The 18,367-nt window shown below is 36.3% G+C and overlaps 1 protein-coding gene across 3 annotated transcripts in view; it reads left to right on the top strand.

Annotated features, from left to right (window-relative positions):
- The first annotated feature begins 999 nt into the window (after positions 1–999).
- Positions 1,000–18,367, top strand: part of LOC149771433 (thioredoxin reductase 2, mitochondrial-like) — a 62,915-nt gene continuing 45,547 nt past the window's right edge. Inside the window, exons 1-5 of one of the 3 annotated variants that reach the window (XM_089948480.1) lie at positions 1,000–1,058; positions 6,353–6,427; positions 7,628–7,684; positions 8,742–8,886; positions 17,457–17,531. In XM_089948480.1, coding sequence (XP_089804606.1) covers positions 8,801–8,886; positions 17,457–17,531 — 161 coding nt within the window. In that variant the 5' untranslated portion in view covers positions 1,000–1,058; positions 6,353–6,427; positions 7,628–7,684; positions 8,742–8,800. The other 2 variants (XM_089948478.1, XM_089948479.1) reach the window with 2 other exon arrangements.

Genomic DNA, 18,367 nt, shown 5'->3' on the forward strand with positions numbered 1-18,367 from the left:
TATTCTTTGAACTTATGGTGTGGTTTCGTGTGTATTTCGGTGACAGTGCACAGTGAGTAATAAGGCCTTGGTTGATGATCCGGAAGTTAAATATGTGTTCCAGTGCACATTGTTTTGTTTACAGTTCAGTCTCACAAAGAAACGCCAATGAAGCTATGACAAGAATTTCACCTTGAAGTCATCTTTGAAGGTATTTTAGATTAACATGATTTGTATTGACTGTCACACAGTGGAAAGTTCTGTACTGAGAAACAAATGTAGAGAATAGATAGTAATATTAATTGTGTTCTGAGTCCGAATGGTCACAATCGGTATATCGTCTCCGTGTTCCCTGCTTAGTAATGCTCCCTGCGTTGCACTCCACTATAGCGGAGAGAGCATACTAAGCAGGGAACCAGGAATCGGGTCACAATTAATACTTCCAGTTCAATACACGAATGTAGTTCTAGTCTATTTTTAGAACATTTTTTCCTCTCTCGTTTAGGTGGTGATAGAAGAGTTTTATTTATGCATTTTTGGTAGGGATTTAAAGGTAACTGTTTATTCTTGATAATATGAGCTCAGGGTGTTGTTGTCTGTGTGTATTTCGGCGACAGTGCACAGTGAGTAATAAGGCCTTGGTGGTGATCCGGAAGTGAAATCTGTGTTATGTTTACATGCTGCTATGTTGACAGTCCAGCACCTAAAAAAAGAGCAGGTCAACCTTTGACAAGAACTTCACCGTGAAGTCATCTTTGAAGGTATTTTAGATTAACAAATGATTTGCATTGATTGTCACACAGTTGAAAGGTCAGTATTTAGAAACAAATGTAGAGAACATATAGTAATATTAATTGTTTTCTATGTCCACCAGACTAGTTCCTTCCGTGTATTTAGTCTGCTTCCCTGATTCTCATTCTCCACTATATGAAAACTTCAATGAATATACGATGCAGGGAACCAGACTAGCTTCTTTCTTGCTATAACTTCAGACCGGGTTATTCTCGACTTGACGGAAATAGCCGAGTGTTATTACGATTGAATATACCTAACTTAGAGAGATCCGTAGGATTTTACCTGTAAGTTGCGAATTAGTAGCCTGTCATGGCGGCGCCCTTGCAAAGTTTAACCACCTTCAAAAGACAGTTAGTTTGGCCTTATTGCACTCCAGTTTTTCGCAGTAGAATCAACAGATGTATAAGAGATGTATACAGACACATATCTGGTTTGTTTTACTGGACAGAGAAGGACAAGTTCGAAACATGTCGTAAATCAATGGTTCTTGATGAAATCGTGAAAGTCCTGTAACAGTAGAATGTATATTTACTTTGGGCTCTGGCATCCGTCTCATAGTCCTGTTAAGCATACTTATATTACCTGCTTAGGTCACCAGACAAATTTATAATCGTTGATTATAAAATTGAATAAATTATGTATGACCATTTTGATCTGCATTTACGAATATTTTGATTTGGAATGATGGTAACACGTATTTTTCCACCTTTGAAGTTTTTAATATTTTGTTTTAGGTTACAATTTTTAGAAAGGAGAGTGGGTGCACCATAATATTTTCAGTGCTTAGGGGCTCTAGAAGGCCATAATCGGGCACTGACCCCTGTTTATCTCCAACGACATCGTTTGACCTCCATTCACATATTCTCCATGAACTATTTTAACTTGTCACGCATTATAACAGGTAAAACAAACTTTATGTTGCGTTACAGTATATGCATTAATTGTTTAGGCTGGGACCACAGGTTTGACCCAGTATATAACAAAGACATTTACATACTGTTATAGTAGTAATGCCAAAACATTTTCAAAAGTAGTTTTTTAAATAAAAAAAATTTCGTTGGTCTATTAAATCAGTAGGAAATATAAGAATTAAATGTACAAAAAAAGAATTTTCAACAAAATTGGACACCAAAAGTGTTGAGTAATTTAGATTACAGCCTTTTGGGACATTTGCAGTAATTCATTGGGCAATTAGAAAAATCTTCCCCTGAAACTGCTCCGGTGGCCTAGTGGTTAGAGTGTCCACCTCGGGTGTGTGAGGTCGTGGGTTCGAACCCAGCTGAGTCATACCAAAGACTGGTAAAAATTGGTACTTACAACTGCCTCATTTGGCGCTCAGCATTAAGAGGTTAGTGTTGGGACCGGTCGGCCTGAATAATGTCACTGGGTGGGACATGATGCTACATATCTGTGGCATGTTGCCTCATTGCTAGACATTGCTATAAACTGCCACACTGCAGACATGGTAGCGATATGACTAAAAAATTGTTAAAGCTACATTCAAAGTCCAAATCAACCACACACATACACACACACTTCCCCTGAATATGTATAAACATTTTTGTTGAAGATGTATACAATATTGGATTTGAAGCATTAGAAATTTAACTTTTGTGCTGATACTCTTATCAGCAAAGTCTTGAAGCATGAGTGATATTTTGTTTAAGCAAATATTTGATAATTAACAGACAAAATGTTTTCATCTGGTTGTTTGTATTATTTTTTCATGACATACCTTGCTGAATTCAATGGCCAACCACAACTACTGCCTCATCATTCATTTAGGCCCTGCCGTTTATCATTAATGCAATAGGCTTTGTCAGCTTTCACATACAAAGGCTTGTGATGTCAGATTACACTGTCCCACTAAACTCCTTAATCAATTGGGATAATATCCCTCCAGGTTTGTTATTGAGTCCTTTTAATGTGATCAGCACTTGGCAGAGGAAGATCAATGGTTTCTGTCATTTCAGCAAGAACCTTACATATTGTATTTGTAGATCTAAAACACTTTCTATCTGTTGTTATTATTGTAGGGTTTGATGCCATTTTTCAGCACAAGATAGACTAAACATGGCGACCAGTATAAATGGTGGAGGAAGAACCCGGGAAAACCCCGGAAAGAACCATTGACCCACGATAAGCTACTGGCAAGCTTTCTCACATACCCACATAGGCCAAGCCAGAGACTCGAACCCACACAGAAAGAGGTGGGATGGCAGTGATCCGTAATGGTGAGTGCTTTAGACCACTTGGCCACTCCGGGCCCCTATCTGTTTGTCGTTTCAACCATCCATTTAAATACATTGTTCAGGTTTTCTCAGCTTTTATGCCTTTTTTTTTCAAGGTGAGATATTCCTGGATCAAGACCTTGATTACCATAAATAATGATTGGAAAAGTTTTGTAACTGTGCCATTTCCAATTTATTTGTGTGTGTATCTGTGTCTACGTGTATGTGTGTGTGTGTGTGTGTGTGTGTGCATATAATAATTTTTTAAAATTATCAGAGAAAGCATTTTCTTAAAAAATAAAACAGCAAGATTTTAATTAGAAAAGTAAAACTACAGTAAAAGTACATCTTTTGTTAAAACTTGCATCATGTTCAGAATAAAGTCTAAATCAAGTATGGTGATCTTCATGAAAATAACAAATAATTGCACCATGATTCTCAGTCAACACTCCTATTTTTCAAGTAAGAGTTTAACGTTTTTTCTGAGTTCATCGTGGTATAAACTCTCAGTTGCCGACTCACACAGCAAATAACGCCCGAAGGGCGTTATGTAAGCTGTGTTAGTTGGCAACTGACAGTTTATACCACGATGAACTCAGAAAAAACAACGTTAAACTCTTATAATTGAAATTTTAATTATTTGTTATGTTATTTTGTTTGCATCATTAAAAAACAGAAATCTTAATTGAGCGTAGTAATACATGTTTGTGGTTTTTCTGTTACGTAGCTATTTATTGCACTTGGGATGTCCAGCTTGATCGCAATAAGGTCATCATAATACCAGTCCTTCAACCAATGGAAGCCAAATTTTTTCAATTATTTTTTGTTTGTTTGTTAGAATGTTGTTTTTCTTTAATGCTTACTTCATGTCTGCCTTAAGTGGCGGTGTTTATCTTATGCTGTACACGTGACTCTATTTATAGAAGTGGAAAAGTAGTTCTCTTTACAGTTCATACAGAAATGAACGCAAGTCGTTTTGATCACGTGGTAACATTCTGACCAATGGAAATGTTACTTTCCTGTACCAGCTACTGCCATTGCAATTATTCTATTTAAAATGGATGTAATTTGATGCACATATTTATATTTGCGCTGAATATTCCCACTTGGTGAAGTGGAGGCACTGTCAAAGGCTTTCGTTATTTATGCTGTATTGATAGAGTTCCCCAGTAGGACAGTTCTATTTTACTTTATTTATAGGGTTCCACAGTTACACAGTTACTCCTATTTTACTGTACTTTTAGGGTTCCTCAGTAGGACAGTTCTATTCACTGTACCTTTTGGGTTCCTCAGGATGAAAAATCTGTTTTACTGTACTTGTAGTTTTTCTCAGCGGGATGCTTATAATTTTCTGTATTTTTAGGATCCTCAGTTAGAAAATTACTATTTTACTGTACATTTTGTTTTCCTCAGTATGACATTGCTTTTTTACTGTACCTTTGGGGTTCCATAGTAGGAACATTACTGTACTTTTGGGCTCCTCTATATAGCAATTCCATTTTACTGCAGTTTTAGAGGTCCTCAGCAGGAAAATTATTTCTGTTTTATATTCTGCATCTGTGACTGACTTGACTTTTATTGCAAAGTTTCGTACATCTCATGGACACAGTGTTTCAGAAGTTGCACTAGGAAACAAAATCAGTATAGAATGTGATACTTCATAGATCCATCTGACTTATATGATGCACTGATACTATCAATGTTTCAACAAGAATATCATAATTTACCATCATTTGGATTTTGTAATTTTATTATGATATTCCCTTCATCTGGAATAAATATATTTTTCTTAAATTATACTAAATATATTTATTACATTAAGTGTCAGATGATTCCTAGTTATAATACATTTAACTATTTAGCAATACTTTTTACATGTCAGTCAGAGCCCTGTTGGTCAAACAGTTTACTCATTTATTATTAATAATTCCATCTTTTATTCCTAACTTTAATTATTAGTCTATATTCAGAAATTAGCTTTAAATCAAGGGAATTGAATATTGCCCTTTTTGAACAATATATTCTTAACTTTGAACAGGATGCAATATCTACCTTTTTTTGTTAATAACATTGAACAAGGTATATGGATAAATAGTGTTTAAATCACCACTTCAAGTAAGCACCTCACATTTCTTTTTTGTCTTACAATGGCCAATGTTGAGATGATAAAACTATATATTTATGATAAATACTGATGATGGATTTTTTATGAGGATGGTGATAATGATGATGATAAGTATTTTGTGAGGATGATGATGATATGTTATGATGATATGTTTTTTTTATGAGGATGGTGATAATGATGATAAGTTTTTTATGAGGATGGTGATAATGATGATAAGTTTTTTATGAGGATGGTGATAATGATGATATGTTATTTTATGAAGATGGTGATAATGATGATGATATGGTTTTTTTATGAGGATGGTGATAATGATGATGATAAGTTTTTTATGAGGATGGTGATAATGATGATGATATGTTATTTTATGAAGATGGTGATAATGATGATGATATGGTTTTTTTATGAGGATGGTGATAATGATGATAAGTTTTTTATGAGGATGGTGATAATGATGATGATATGTTATTTTATGAAGATGGTGATAATGATGATGATATGTTATTTTATGAAGATGGTGATAATGATGATGATATGGTTTTTTTATGAGGATGGTGATAATGATGATGATAAGTTTTTTATGAGGATGGTGATAATGATGATGATAAGTTTTTTATGAGGATGGTGATAGTGATGATGATATGGTTTTTTTATGAGGATGGTGATAATGATGATGATATGGTTTTTTATGAGGATGGTGATAATGATGATGATAAGTTTTTTATGAGGATGGTGATAGTGATGATGATATGTTATTTTATGAAGATGGTGATGATGATGATATGGTTTTTTTATGAGGATGGTGATAATGATGATGATATGGTTTTTTTATGAGGATGGTGATAATGATGATGATAAGTTTTTTATGAGGATGGTGATAATGATGATGATATGTTATTTTATGAAGATGGTGATAATGATGATGATATGGTTTTTTTATGAGGATGGTGATAATGATGATAAGTTTTTTATGAGGATGGTGATAATGATGATGATATGTTATTTTATGAAGATGGTGATAATGATGATGATATGTTATTTTATGAAGATGGTGATAATGATGATGATATGGTTTTTTATGAGGATGGTGATAATGATGATGATAAGTTTTTGATGAGGATGGTGATAGTGATGATGATATGGTTTTTTTATGAGGATGGTGATAATGATGATGATATGGTTTTTTATGAGGATGGTGATTAATGATAATATTACTACTTTTCAGCTTATGCAGAAGAAAGCCATTATGACCTTGTTGTAATTGGAGGTGGGTCAGGTGGTTTGGCATGCTCCAAAGAAGGTAAATTTGTACCAAAACTCATAGTTACTCAGTACACATGATCTGAGTCACACACAAACCATGAAATTAGATTTTTGGCAACGGCAGATTGTGTGCATTATTTCAGTTTTTACTTAGATGTGTATTTATTTCATCTCTATCTTAAGACTGTTTGCATTGATGTAGCATGACAGTGGTTTGACTACCATACATACATGCTTTTAAGTCAATTCCAACTGCAGACTGCATAGACCCAGATCTGCCATCTCATTAATGCGCCGGCAGATCTGGGTCTGTGCGGTTCATTTAGAGTTATTGGTAGAACAAACAACATAGACCCTGATCTGCAGGCTCATTATGCTACATCAGATCAGGATCTTTGTTATTTTCAGTTGGCTTCGACCTATAAATGAGTATATATGGTATATATATAAAATAAGTTTCTGAAATAGGTAAAATCTGTAATTAGTTTCCATTAAGTCATTGTCACAATACCTTTTTTGTTTCCTGTTGGCATTAATTATCATTTAAGGAAGACTTACAGTGAAACCTTTCTATACAGGACACTCAAAGGAGTGCACAGTTTGGGGTGAGGTTTGCGTAAGTGTGTGTTCCCTTTGTATATAGAGGTTAATATGGGTCTGACACTTTGTTTGCCCATTATAATATAGATGTTAAATATGGGTGTTTGTGTCTTTTATGAACAGAGGTTAAATATGTGTGTGTGTGTGTCCTTTATATATGGAGGTTAAATATGTGAGTCCTTTAAATGTGAGGTTAAATATGTGCATGTCCTTTTTGAATAGAGGTAAATTATGAATGTCTTCAAGTGTTCTTTATATTTGAGGTAAAATATGTATGTGTATGCATTTGTACAGGTGAAATGTGTGTGTTCTTCATATATAAATAGGTTACATAGAGAAAATTTAGAAACATGGGTTTAAAATGTAGACACCCTTTATAAGCAGATTTCCTTTATGTGAAGGTGTTAAATAGGTTTTACTGTATTTCTCAGTGGAATATCGTTAGATTTCATTTGATTTTGAAACAAAATTACCTAGCAAATTTGCTGTGTCATTGTCATATTCTGATATCGAGACTCTGGATGTACCATTTGCTCTTAACAATGTAGTCTGTGAGCAGGTTCTAGTTATTCGTTTGGCATTTTGGGGCATGAAATTTAGGCGAGGCATACTATTTTCTGTTTTGTGTCAATTCCAGCTGCAGATTTGGGGAAGAAAGTTGCTGTATTAGATTTTGTCAAGCCTTCCCCTAGAGGTATGTTCATAACAATTTTCCATGAACTTGTAGAAAAAAATATCAGGTTGTGTAACAATCTTCAACAATTACCATGTTGCATTTTCAGCAATTACTGTGTCACACTCATCAGCATTTACAGTGAGCTTGTTTTTATTGAAGGGCTATCATACTAAAAGTGAAAATTTTGGGTGGTAGAGTGAAAAGGATGTACAGCCAAGGATATTGCTGATGAGGCTCATTGAAAGTCCATACTTTCTATCAAAAATTTGTTGTTTGTACTTTTTTTAGTCAAGCATTTCACTATTACATTTTAATACTAATAAACACACACCAGATCAGACTGGTTTCAGTTTATAGTTGTTTAAATTACATCTGGTGCTGGAGGGATCACAGAGTACATTCTGGAAAATGTTTCATACAATCAAATTTGTGTCATTAACACCATCAACTTTTATATCATAATTCCTATAATTTTCTAGATATAAATGACCCTTACCTTGGGATAGATGTTTAACCAAAAATGATGCAAGAAAATGCACACTAGCTTTGACATTTTTAAGTGATTTTGTATTGCTTAGTACCATAGCTTTGTCGAAATAATTTATCAAAAAATACTTTAAAATAAGTTATCATCCACAAATCATTATCCCATCTGTGACCCAATATTCATATTCATTCAGTGAGTAGTTGTAAGCTTTTGAGAAAATATGTAAAGATATATTTGAGAAATTTATATGTTTATTAAAATACATTGATTGTATTCTTGATTATAAATGAAAGAGGTTTGATGGGGCAATTGTTCATAGGTAAGCATCCTAACAGTGTTCTCAAGTGACTTCATTTTTCCTTTGTTCAAAACTCCAGGTGGTATAAAAAGTGTTTATTTCACTTTTATTTTAAGATTTAAAACTTGATAACAAAGTAAAATGTTAAAGTTCAAGATCATAATGTGTTATATCAATTGAACTAAATTCTTACTGTATTTAAAACAGTTTTAAAAACATTTGTTGACTTTGTGCAGTCATGAACCAGGTGCTATGCTGCCTAATTCCTCAGATATTTTTTTGTCATTCAGGAACCAAATGGGGCCTTGGAGGGACATGTGTCAATGTGGGCTGCATTCCCAAAAAACTTATGCACCAGGCTGCTCTTCTGGGTCATGCAGTGCAAGATGCCAGAGCTTTTGGTTGGGATGTCCCAGATAATGTATCACTTAGTTGGTGAGTTTTATGTCCGATGATGCATCCTAGAGAATGCAGCACTGACTAGTACATTTATGAAGAATGGGATGTCCAATATAATTTTGGAGCACATAGTATCGTATATTGGTCTGGACAGAAGTATAATCTTGAGTGTGCATGTCATATCAGTGGATTTGCAAAATGTCAGGTGTGACCCATGGTCACATCTTCATAAGGGATGACAAAGATTTCAATATACCATACTGATTATGTTTTGTTATATACCTTTAAAGAATACAGGCACTTGGGGACAGGATAATTGACTCAGTTAAATTGCATTGTCGGAGTTGTTTCCCCTTGCCATTTTCTCCACATTCACTGATTTCATTTTCGGATACATTACTCAGTTATAATAAATTATGAGTACAACCTCTACCTCTGAAATCCAGGCCTTCAAATCATAATATATTAGGAGTACAAACATTACCTCAGAAATCCAACCCTTCCAATCATAACACATTAGGAGTACAATCACTGCCTCAGAAATTCAGCCCTTCCAATTGTAATACATTAGGAGTAATACCACTACCTCACAAATCCAGTCTTCAGATCATAATAAATTAGGAATATGACCATTACCTCACAAATCCAGCCCTTCTAATCATAATACATTAAGAGTACATCTACTCACAAATCCAGCCCATCCAGTCATAACACATTAGGAGTGCAACCACTACCTCACAAATCCAGCCCTTCCAGTCATAACACATTATGAGTACAACCACTACCTCACAAATCCATCCCTCTGTCAAGCTTAACAAATGTGCAAGGAAGTTATCTCTACCTCTCTGGTGGCCTAAGTGGTTAGAGCATCCGCTTCAGATGTGCAAGGTCGCAGGTTGGAACCCCAGCCAAATCATACCAAAGATTTATAAAAATGGTACTAGCAGCTTTCTCACTTGGTGTTTAGTATTAAGTGGTCAGTGTTAGAACTGGCATAGCTGCCAATCCTCACGAATTTGGCATGAATTTCATGACTTTTTCAGCGATTCACGGATTCACGTCGCAAAACAAAAATTCATGAATTCTCCAATTCTCAATTGTTTTAAATCTTTAATAAAATAACCAATTTCCCGTTAAGCGCTAGTCGTGATTTTTGCAATTGCTGAAACGGTCTGGTACTGCTGGTCGCGATATTAGTAGAACTACAGCTGATTATTACAGTTGGCCCAGTAGCAAGCATTTTAGCCTATTTTAATCTATATGTATAAGAGTAGTTTTACAAATGCTTTTGAGAGAAACTGGGACCTAACCAGAATTTGCTCCATGCATGCGTCACCAACACTGATTTGAGTTACCGTTCAGCATCACATGTAAGATCTTGAAAATGTCTTCACCACCAAGGAAGAAGAAATGTATTGCCAAAAAGTGAAGTTTAATTTGGAATATATCAAAAATTGTCCATGCATTTTGCCATTAAACATTGATGTACATCATACTTTTTTCACTCAGTGTGCCACAAATTGTAGTATTGTGCATGGTCGCAGAGACTATGTGAGGAAGCACATTGGTTGCAAAAAACATGTAGCAGTTGGGAAAATTAAGAATTCTCAGATTTCAGCTCTGAAATATTTTAAGCCATCGATGGAAGACCTGCAAGCTACCAACGCTGAAGCATTATTTGTGAGTTTTCTTGTCAAACACAATCTACCTTCATCAGCTGGAGACCATGCTAAACATTTGTTCTGTCAAATGTTCCCGGACTTGAAAATCGCTTCCAAATTTTCCCGTGGAAGAACCAAACGTGTTGCAGCTCCTGTGCATTCCTCATAGCAACAGTGACAGCGAAAGAGTATTTTCTCTAGTGAGGAAAAATAAGACAGACTTTAGGGCCTCCTTAGGTGCAGAAAATTTGTCAACAATTTTAGTCGCCAAGATCAACCAGCAGGCAAGAAGCCTGAACTGTTTAGAAAACAAATTTACGATCAAGCCGTTGGGGAAGTTCAAGTCTGTCACAGTATTATGTCTTGTAAATAAATATTTCTGCATATATTTAGTGTTTTAGTTTTATATTACGATCTTGATATAGTGAAGTATTGACGGTCAGAGTGGATGGAGTTATTGTCATGGTATTTTTCACTAATTCATGTTCAAATTCACGACTTTTTATCCCTATTTTCACTAATTGTGAGCCTGGAAGGTTGGCAGCTATGGGACTGGTCGGCCTGGTGTTGGGATAATGTGACTGGTTGAACATGATGCTACATGTCTGAGGCATGATGCCCCAGTGCTAGACATCACTATAAACTGTCACACTGCAGACATCGTAGTGATATGACTGAAATTGTTAAAGCACTACATTGGAAGGCAGACAGGAGCATTCCTTCCTTTGGAAAATCATGTCCATATATCGTTGCCACTTCCATTCAGGTTAGGAAATATGATCTTTTTCAAGACATCTAAATAAACTGACACCCCTTGTACCTTTCACTGTTTGTATGATTATGGGGAGTTTTCTCATACAGGGAAGTTTACTCCATTAGTATTTCTATTTCACACTTCTGTGTGCTAACTCTGACCCATATCTCTCTAGAGATTAGAAGCAGATTTATGTGCATTACAGGATCAGAGATTTGTCCTTCAGGGTTAGAAGATATATATAATGTCTACTTCTTACCTATTTACCTAAATATATTATGATTGGGTAATGTATTTGAGAAAGAGATCAATATTTGGAGTAAAAGTTATATTTTAGTGCTTTCCTGATCATAATAGTGGAACATCTTCCAAGCAGTCACATTAAATTCTGGTAGGGTGTGCACATTTGCTTGAGTAGCAAATGATGTGTAGATGGGATTTAGCACCAATTCCTCTACTCAGGGGAGATCATTGTATGACTTCCAGCTTGGTTGACAGAAAATTCTTAGCTCATTGCTGCTAAAATCAAACAGCTCCAGTGGCCTAACTGGTTAAAACATCTGCCTTGGATGCAGGAGGTTGTGAATTTGAACCCTGGCCAAGTCATACTAAAGACTTATGAAAATGGTACTAGCAGCTGCCTTGCTTGTTGCTCAGCATTAAGAGGTTAGTGTTAGGACTGGTCAGCCTGGTGTCAGGATGATGTGACTGGGTGGGACATCATGCTGCATGTCTGTGGCATGATGCCCAAGTGTTAGACATCACTATAAACTACCAATAGTGATTTGACAGGAAAATTGTTAAATCTATGTTGAAAATCCAAATCACACACACACACACACGTATGCTAAAATCAAGATTGGGAGTGCTGTATTGGAGATGTAATTGATGTGCTTCTTATGTGATATCATCAGGTAAGCATATTGAAAGAACATTTTATTCCAGAAATTGGTTTCTTCAGAATTTTCACACGGGTGTGTGTTTGTGTGTGTGTGTAAGTATTCATAAGAAGGGATTGTCTGAACAACTGTGTGTTATAAATAACTTTTAATAAATATAGATTAAACTGTCAGTTGTTTGTCTTCATTATGTCGCATGCATTAGAACTACATATAAGAGCAGAAACATTACCGCCAAATACCAAATACTTGATGTCCACGATAGCATGTGTTGTGGGGATGCTAACCCATTGCTGGCAGCCACTATCATATCAAACAGACTGGCGTGTTTTTAACCAGACTGGCATGTTTCTGTGGCAGCTCACTCATATCTTCTTCAAAATGTGTTGTGGGGTTGATTAGAAATCCCAGATCAGTATCCTATACTTCAGTAACAGTTTCACTTCTTTTGTTTTGATTAGAGTCAATAATCAGTCTTTCATGATATAGTTAATTTGTAGAATATATTGAAAATTTGTGCTTCATACATGTACATAATTTAGCCAAGATAAATTAATTTTTAGTTGTCTGGCAGACAGTTTTATTTATATTTCAGTATGACTAATTTGAAATTTAGATAACTGTTGCCAAAGTATCCATTAATTCTGGACTTGTAATGGTATAGCTTGTAAGAAAAGATTAGGTATTAATTTTAAATTAGTATTAGTACAGATACCATACTTATTCAGATAATAATACATAATACACTACCTCACAAATCCATTCCTTCCAAGCTAATTTTTTGCAACAGGTGGAAGTCAAAAGTAGTAATCTCCCCTGGCATAGTGGGATTGGTGCCAGATCCATTACACATGTAAATTACTACTGCCATTTGTGATAGGAAACATGTTTTCTTTCCAGATCTCACAAAACCAAACTGTACTTGTACCTTTTCTTAACTTTTAGTGTGATTCTAGGGAAGTATACTCTATTTATATCTTTGTCTATTCCTTTATCTGTCTTTATCATGGATGAATATTTCACACTTCTTTCGCCTAACTTGATCATACATTAAATGTTTCAGTACGATTTTAATAGTCTGACTTAAGGTACATAGTACTCAAGCCAGTTCAACGAAAGTACTTGAGATTGTCTGTGAAGTTCTATGAAACAGTTGTCTGTTATTACTGCATGTAATTTATAAATGCATTGTTTGTTATCATTAACAAGCTTAACAAGGCATTTTATTGATTTTACCTGTGCGTGATATTGTCCTTGTCTTCTGAATTTACAGATATCAATACAATTACTCATGTGGTGTAAGTGTCTCTAGCTAGAACTGAAGTCACCCACCATTTCAGTATATGTATTGTGAATGGTCCAATTTAGGTTGTACATGACATACATGCTCACAGTGGCCTGAGAAGATCATCATTATTACTTGCTACGAGCATCAAAAGAGTGAGAAACGTGTGATCAATGATATAGATTCAGACTGTCTGCTACCATTGTCTCTGTTGATGCTTCACTACTCCCCATTGCTTCAGCCAGTTCAGATTTTCAAGACTTGCACTACCCAGTAATGGACCCATTAAAATATAGTGGACTGCTTAAGATGGTTCCATCACTGGTCTCAACTCGGCCTTGATCCAGTCCCAGCCCTCGACCATTGGGAACACACATAGTGAATACCTAGAGATAACTGTGTACTAATGTGGGCAGATTTTTTAACTGTCCAACACAAACTGTTTTACCAGGTCAGTTATTGCTTTGCTCACAGGAGGCAGTCCTATCACTATTGTGAAGGTCCGTGCTTGCATGGCATCTTCCTTATTACATTTGACAGTGTTCAGAGAGACTGAGTTGTCGTTGTTGTTGTTTTGTTGTAGGGTTTAACGCCATTTTTCAGCACACAATAGGCTATGCATGGCGGCCAGTATTATTGGTGGAGGAAGAACCTGGGAAAATGCCCGGAAAGAACCACCGACCCATGAGAAGCTACTGGCAAGCTTTCTCACATACCCACATTGGCCGAATCCGAGACTCGAACCCATGCAGACAGAGGTGAGATGGCAGTGATCCATAACGGATAGTGCTTTAGACCACTCGGCCACTTGGGGCCCTGAGAGGCTGAGTCTTCTGTGCATTGATACACAAGATTTTCCAGCTTCTACCCACTGAGTCATACCTACACATTTTAAGCCTCTGAAGACCTTTTACTAATTCCTACATCCACTGGTCTGTTAGCCAAGTGCATGAGCCATTACTGAAGCAACTACCACATACTTGTCAAGTTACAGTCATATTTAGTTGTCTTGAAAGGATAGTTCAAGACCCATGGGTCATCTTTCTCATTCTTTTATACCAGCAAAGGGCAGCAATTTTATCCAGCATGTTACAAAGCTGTGGACCTTTCCCTGTATAGTCCCAGCTGTCAGTGGATACATTTTGAGCCTGTAGCTGTCATCTTTACTCTGTTCACTTGGGCCAAAAGTCATTCCTTGAAATGCAGCAAGAATGTCCTAGTAGTAGAAACAATATTTGTCTTGGTTTCCATGGCATCATAGTCTAAACCCTTGAATTGATAATCCTGCTGACACTCATGCTTGGGAGTTAATCTCTCAGATAACTCACACAGTGACATAGTTATTTAACAAAACTCACATGCTTAATAGTTATTTAACAAAACTCACTTGCTTAATGACATCAGTTAATTAGCACATTTCACCTGATTGAAAGAGATGCATTTCTCTTCATGGTTACTATCTGTAATTTGGCCAATCGTAACAAAGCCAAAAGCTAGTTTGCAAAAGGCCACCTAAGAGATGAGCCTCATTGGCCCAGCAATCCAGAGCTAGCCCTTACTTCATGTGAGAAATTGGAGAAACAGGAAGCACTGCCTAAGACAAGCAAAATGGGGAACATCAATTACATTATCTTTCACTTGATACCATAATTATGCTTCCTTTCTTACATCCAATAGGAGGAAGTAAACTTTTCAGTGAAATAAGACACCTTGTCATGCTATGGATAACACTGGTTGTTTTGGAGCTTCACCAGACAACATTCATTGCCCCTTCCCCATTATGTTACAGACATTACAAGAGACTCATTCAAAATGGATTTTTTTTCAGCAAGAATCAATGCTATCCTTAGAAAAAAGAGGGGAATGTTCCAATGTGAACACTAGATCATTCATGGTGCCAGAGTCAGTCTGCACTCTTTCCATGAACAGAAATGGTCTTGATGCATACACCTTGCCTCCATATGCTCTGATCCTGAATAAATGGTTCATTGAATTTTGCAGCTGAAAATGTACATCTTTCTCCTCTGCTTTAGCAACTGTGAATGCAGATGTTTCATCCAAATTAATAATTGTTGAACCTGTATGCCTTGTTTATATCAAGCAAGCCCTCATGGGAAAATATTTCTCAGAACAGGTATTGGACAGAATTACTTGGGCAAGAAGGCACACCACTTTGAAAGCATGAAAGGAAGTAGAGAATTTCTTTTAGTGGTGTGACTGAAAGCACAGCACTATGTTAAAAGCCTCAATACTACAAATATTTCACTTTCTCCTTTGAATAAACTTAAGATAAATTGGCCACCATGTATATCCTATCATGTATTGATAAATGGCATTACACCCACAACAACAACACTCTTCTTCCACTTTTTGAAATGAAGAATTCAGCCACCATTGCTGTAGAAAGGCTACTGTTCCATGATCTCAGACATGTATTGTCATCACGAAAGGGAGGATTATTCAAAACAAAGTCTTCTTTGACCTTCTGGCAAACTGTGATTTGTCTTAACTGAAGGCTTTGACCCTGCATCTTTAGAATCTATTGTGACATGGCTAAATAAATCACCAAAGGAACCTATGTCAAGAACCTCATTGACTCACCTCATGTAGGAAATCTGATTCTCAGTCATTCAAACCACAGGCAGAATGAGTTAAGTTATGCCTTGCAAAGGTTCAGTTTTACTTGGGATGGCTTCTGCTTTCATGGAGAAGGAGATCTAGATTTTTGCTGACATGGAAAGAAGCAAGGATAATATCTCATTTAAAGCTCTACCATCTTGGGTACAATGGGTTATTCACTTTGTGTATAAAGAATAAGACTACATGAGTTTCATGCACATTGGTTCGTGAGGTTAAGACAGTCACTGCTAGCAATGGATGCACCAACTGACATCCAAGACAGGAGACAGAGGTCAGAGACAACTTTATCTAGCATTTACCTCCTGAACCATTTATCCATAAGGGATCAGTTTTGCCTGGCAGGACTTGTAGTGGCAGCACAATAAGCTGTCTTCCTGGGTTGGTCAGCAGCTTCACAACAACACAGCCACTTGACTTCCACTGAACTTGTTGGACTAGGCAAGTCATTTTCTCTAATTGGGGTATGCCAACTCTAGAATGTCTCTCTTGTGAGATTTCAGACTGCTTCAGGTACATTATGGAACCAAAGATTGGACTGTCTCTATATTAAGACCACCAAGCCCAGAGTGGCCAAGTGGTCTAAAGTGCTCACAATTACAGATCACTGTCATCTCACCTCTGTCTGCATGGGTTCAAGTCTCAGGTTCAGCCAATGTGGGTATGTGAGAAAGCTAGCCAGTAGCTTCTCATGGGTCAGTGGTTCTATCTGGGGTTTCCTGGATTCTTCCTCCACCATTTATACTGGCCACCATGCATAGCCTATCTTGTGCTGAGAAATGGTGTTAAACATTATAACAACAACAACAATAATTATTCTCCTAATGTATTATGATAACTTATTTGAAAACGAAACTTTAGAAGAAACAAATCCATAATACTTACCTAATCATAATGCGGGCACACCTTCCCAGATTCCCCAAATTTACCATATATACTTGCTTATGAGTCCAACTCTAAACTGTACAGACCCATATCTGCTGGTGCATAATGTGCAGGTAGATGAAGGTTTGTGCAGTGTGTTAGGAGTAATCAGTGGAGCAAACATAGATCCAGACATACAGGGTCTTTGTTGCTTGCAGTTTGACTCTACTTATAAGCAAGTATATATGGTATAATTTAAAGCCAACAGAGCATGCATATCCTCTCTGGTGGTAACATATGAATGGGATGTGGCACCAATCCTTCAGATCAAAGGGACATAACTTTTGTCAGACTTCTACCAAGGTTCACAAACAACTGTTTGCACTTTTATATATAAAAACAAACTTTGGAGGGCTGAATTTGTGAGGCACTGGGTGTACTCTTAATATGATTGAATATGTATTATTGAAGAAACATACTTTACTCTAAACTTTGGTTTTCCTCAGGGAAAAGATGTGTGAAGCAGTTCAGAACCATGTCAAATCCCTAAACTGGGGCCACAGAGTGCAATTAAATGACAAGTATGTATCCAACCTGGCCATGAGACCAAGTGAGTTTATGGTATTGTCCTTTGTTGTGTGTTGTCTGTAATGCATAATCCATTCACATTTGCTATTTACAACTTATCAAAACCTACAGAAATTTTAAGAATGCATTCTGGTTTAAGGTCTTTTTAATTTGTTCAAATGATCTGCCATATGGCCACTACCATTTAGCATAGATCAACTTTTAAATTACTGCTTCATAAAATATTTCTGAACAAATTTGACAAAGCATTCTGGTATAAATGTCTTCCAGATTTTTTGAAATGTTGCTACAGTAAAAACTGCAATGATTGACCTCCTGTCATTTCCAACCACAATCATACAGCATAGATCGATTTTATTATATAAACATTCTGTTATGAGTGACCACGTGCTGTATGCGACCAGCGGCTGCGATGTCTTGGCAAAATATACATTTGTTATGAATGACTGCAAATGAGGATAAACTCCACTGACCTTTATTTAATCCCTGCGAAAACAACTGCTCATACTGTTCTAAATTTTTAAAAAAATGTTACAAAATAGGCTGGTTACCAATGTCTGAATTTTTTAGTTATGCCTATAGTGTTTTATAATTTCTGTTGTAAACCAGACTAAAGTATATGTAGATTATTTCAGTGTCAGGTTCCCTGCTTTGTATGCTCCCTGCATTGTTCTGGCCTTACCGTAGGACCCGGCATACCAATCAATGACCGTATCGCGAGATCAGACAGACACCACTGACCTATATGTAATCAATTGTTACATTAATCGCTTGATTAGTAATGATTGTTTAGATAAAAAACAAACATAAATGGAATATTTACAAAAAA

This window comes from Sinohyriopsis cumingii, unplaced genomic scaffold, assembly GCF_028554795.1.
Source record: "Sinohyriopsis cumingii isolate HCF-2022 unplaced genomic scaffold, ASM2855479v2 utg001869l, whole genome shotgun sequence".
Taxonomy (NCBI): domain Eukaryota; kingdom Metazoa; phylum Mollusca; class Bivalvia; order Unionida; family Unionidae; genus Sinohyriopsis; species Sinohyriopsis cumingii.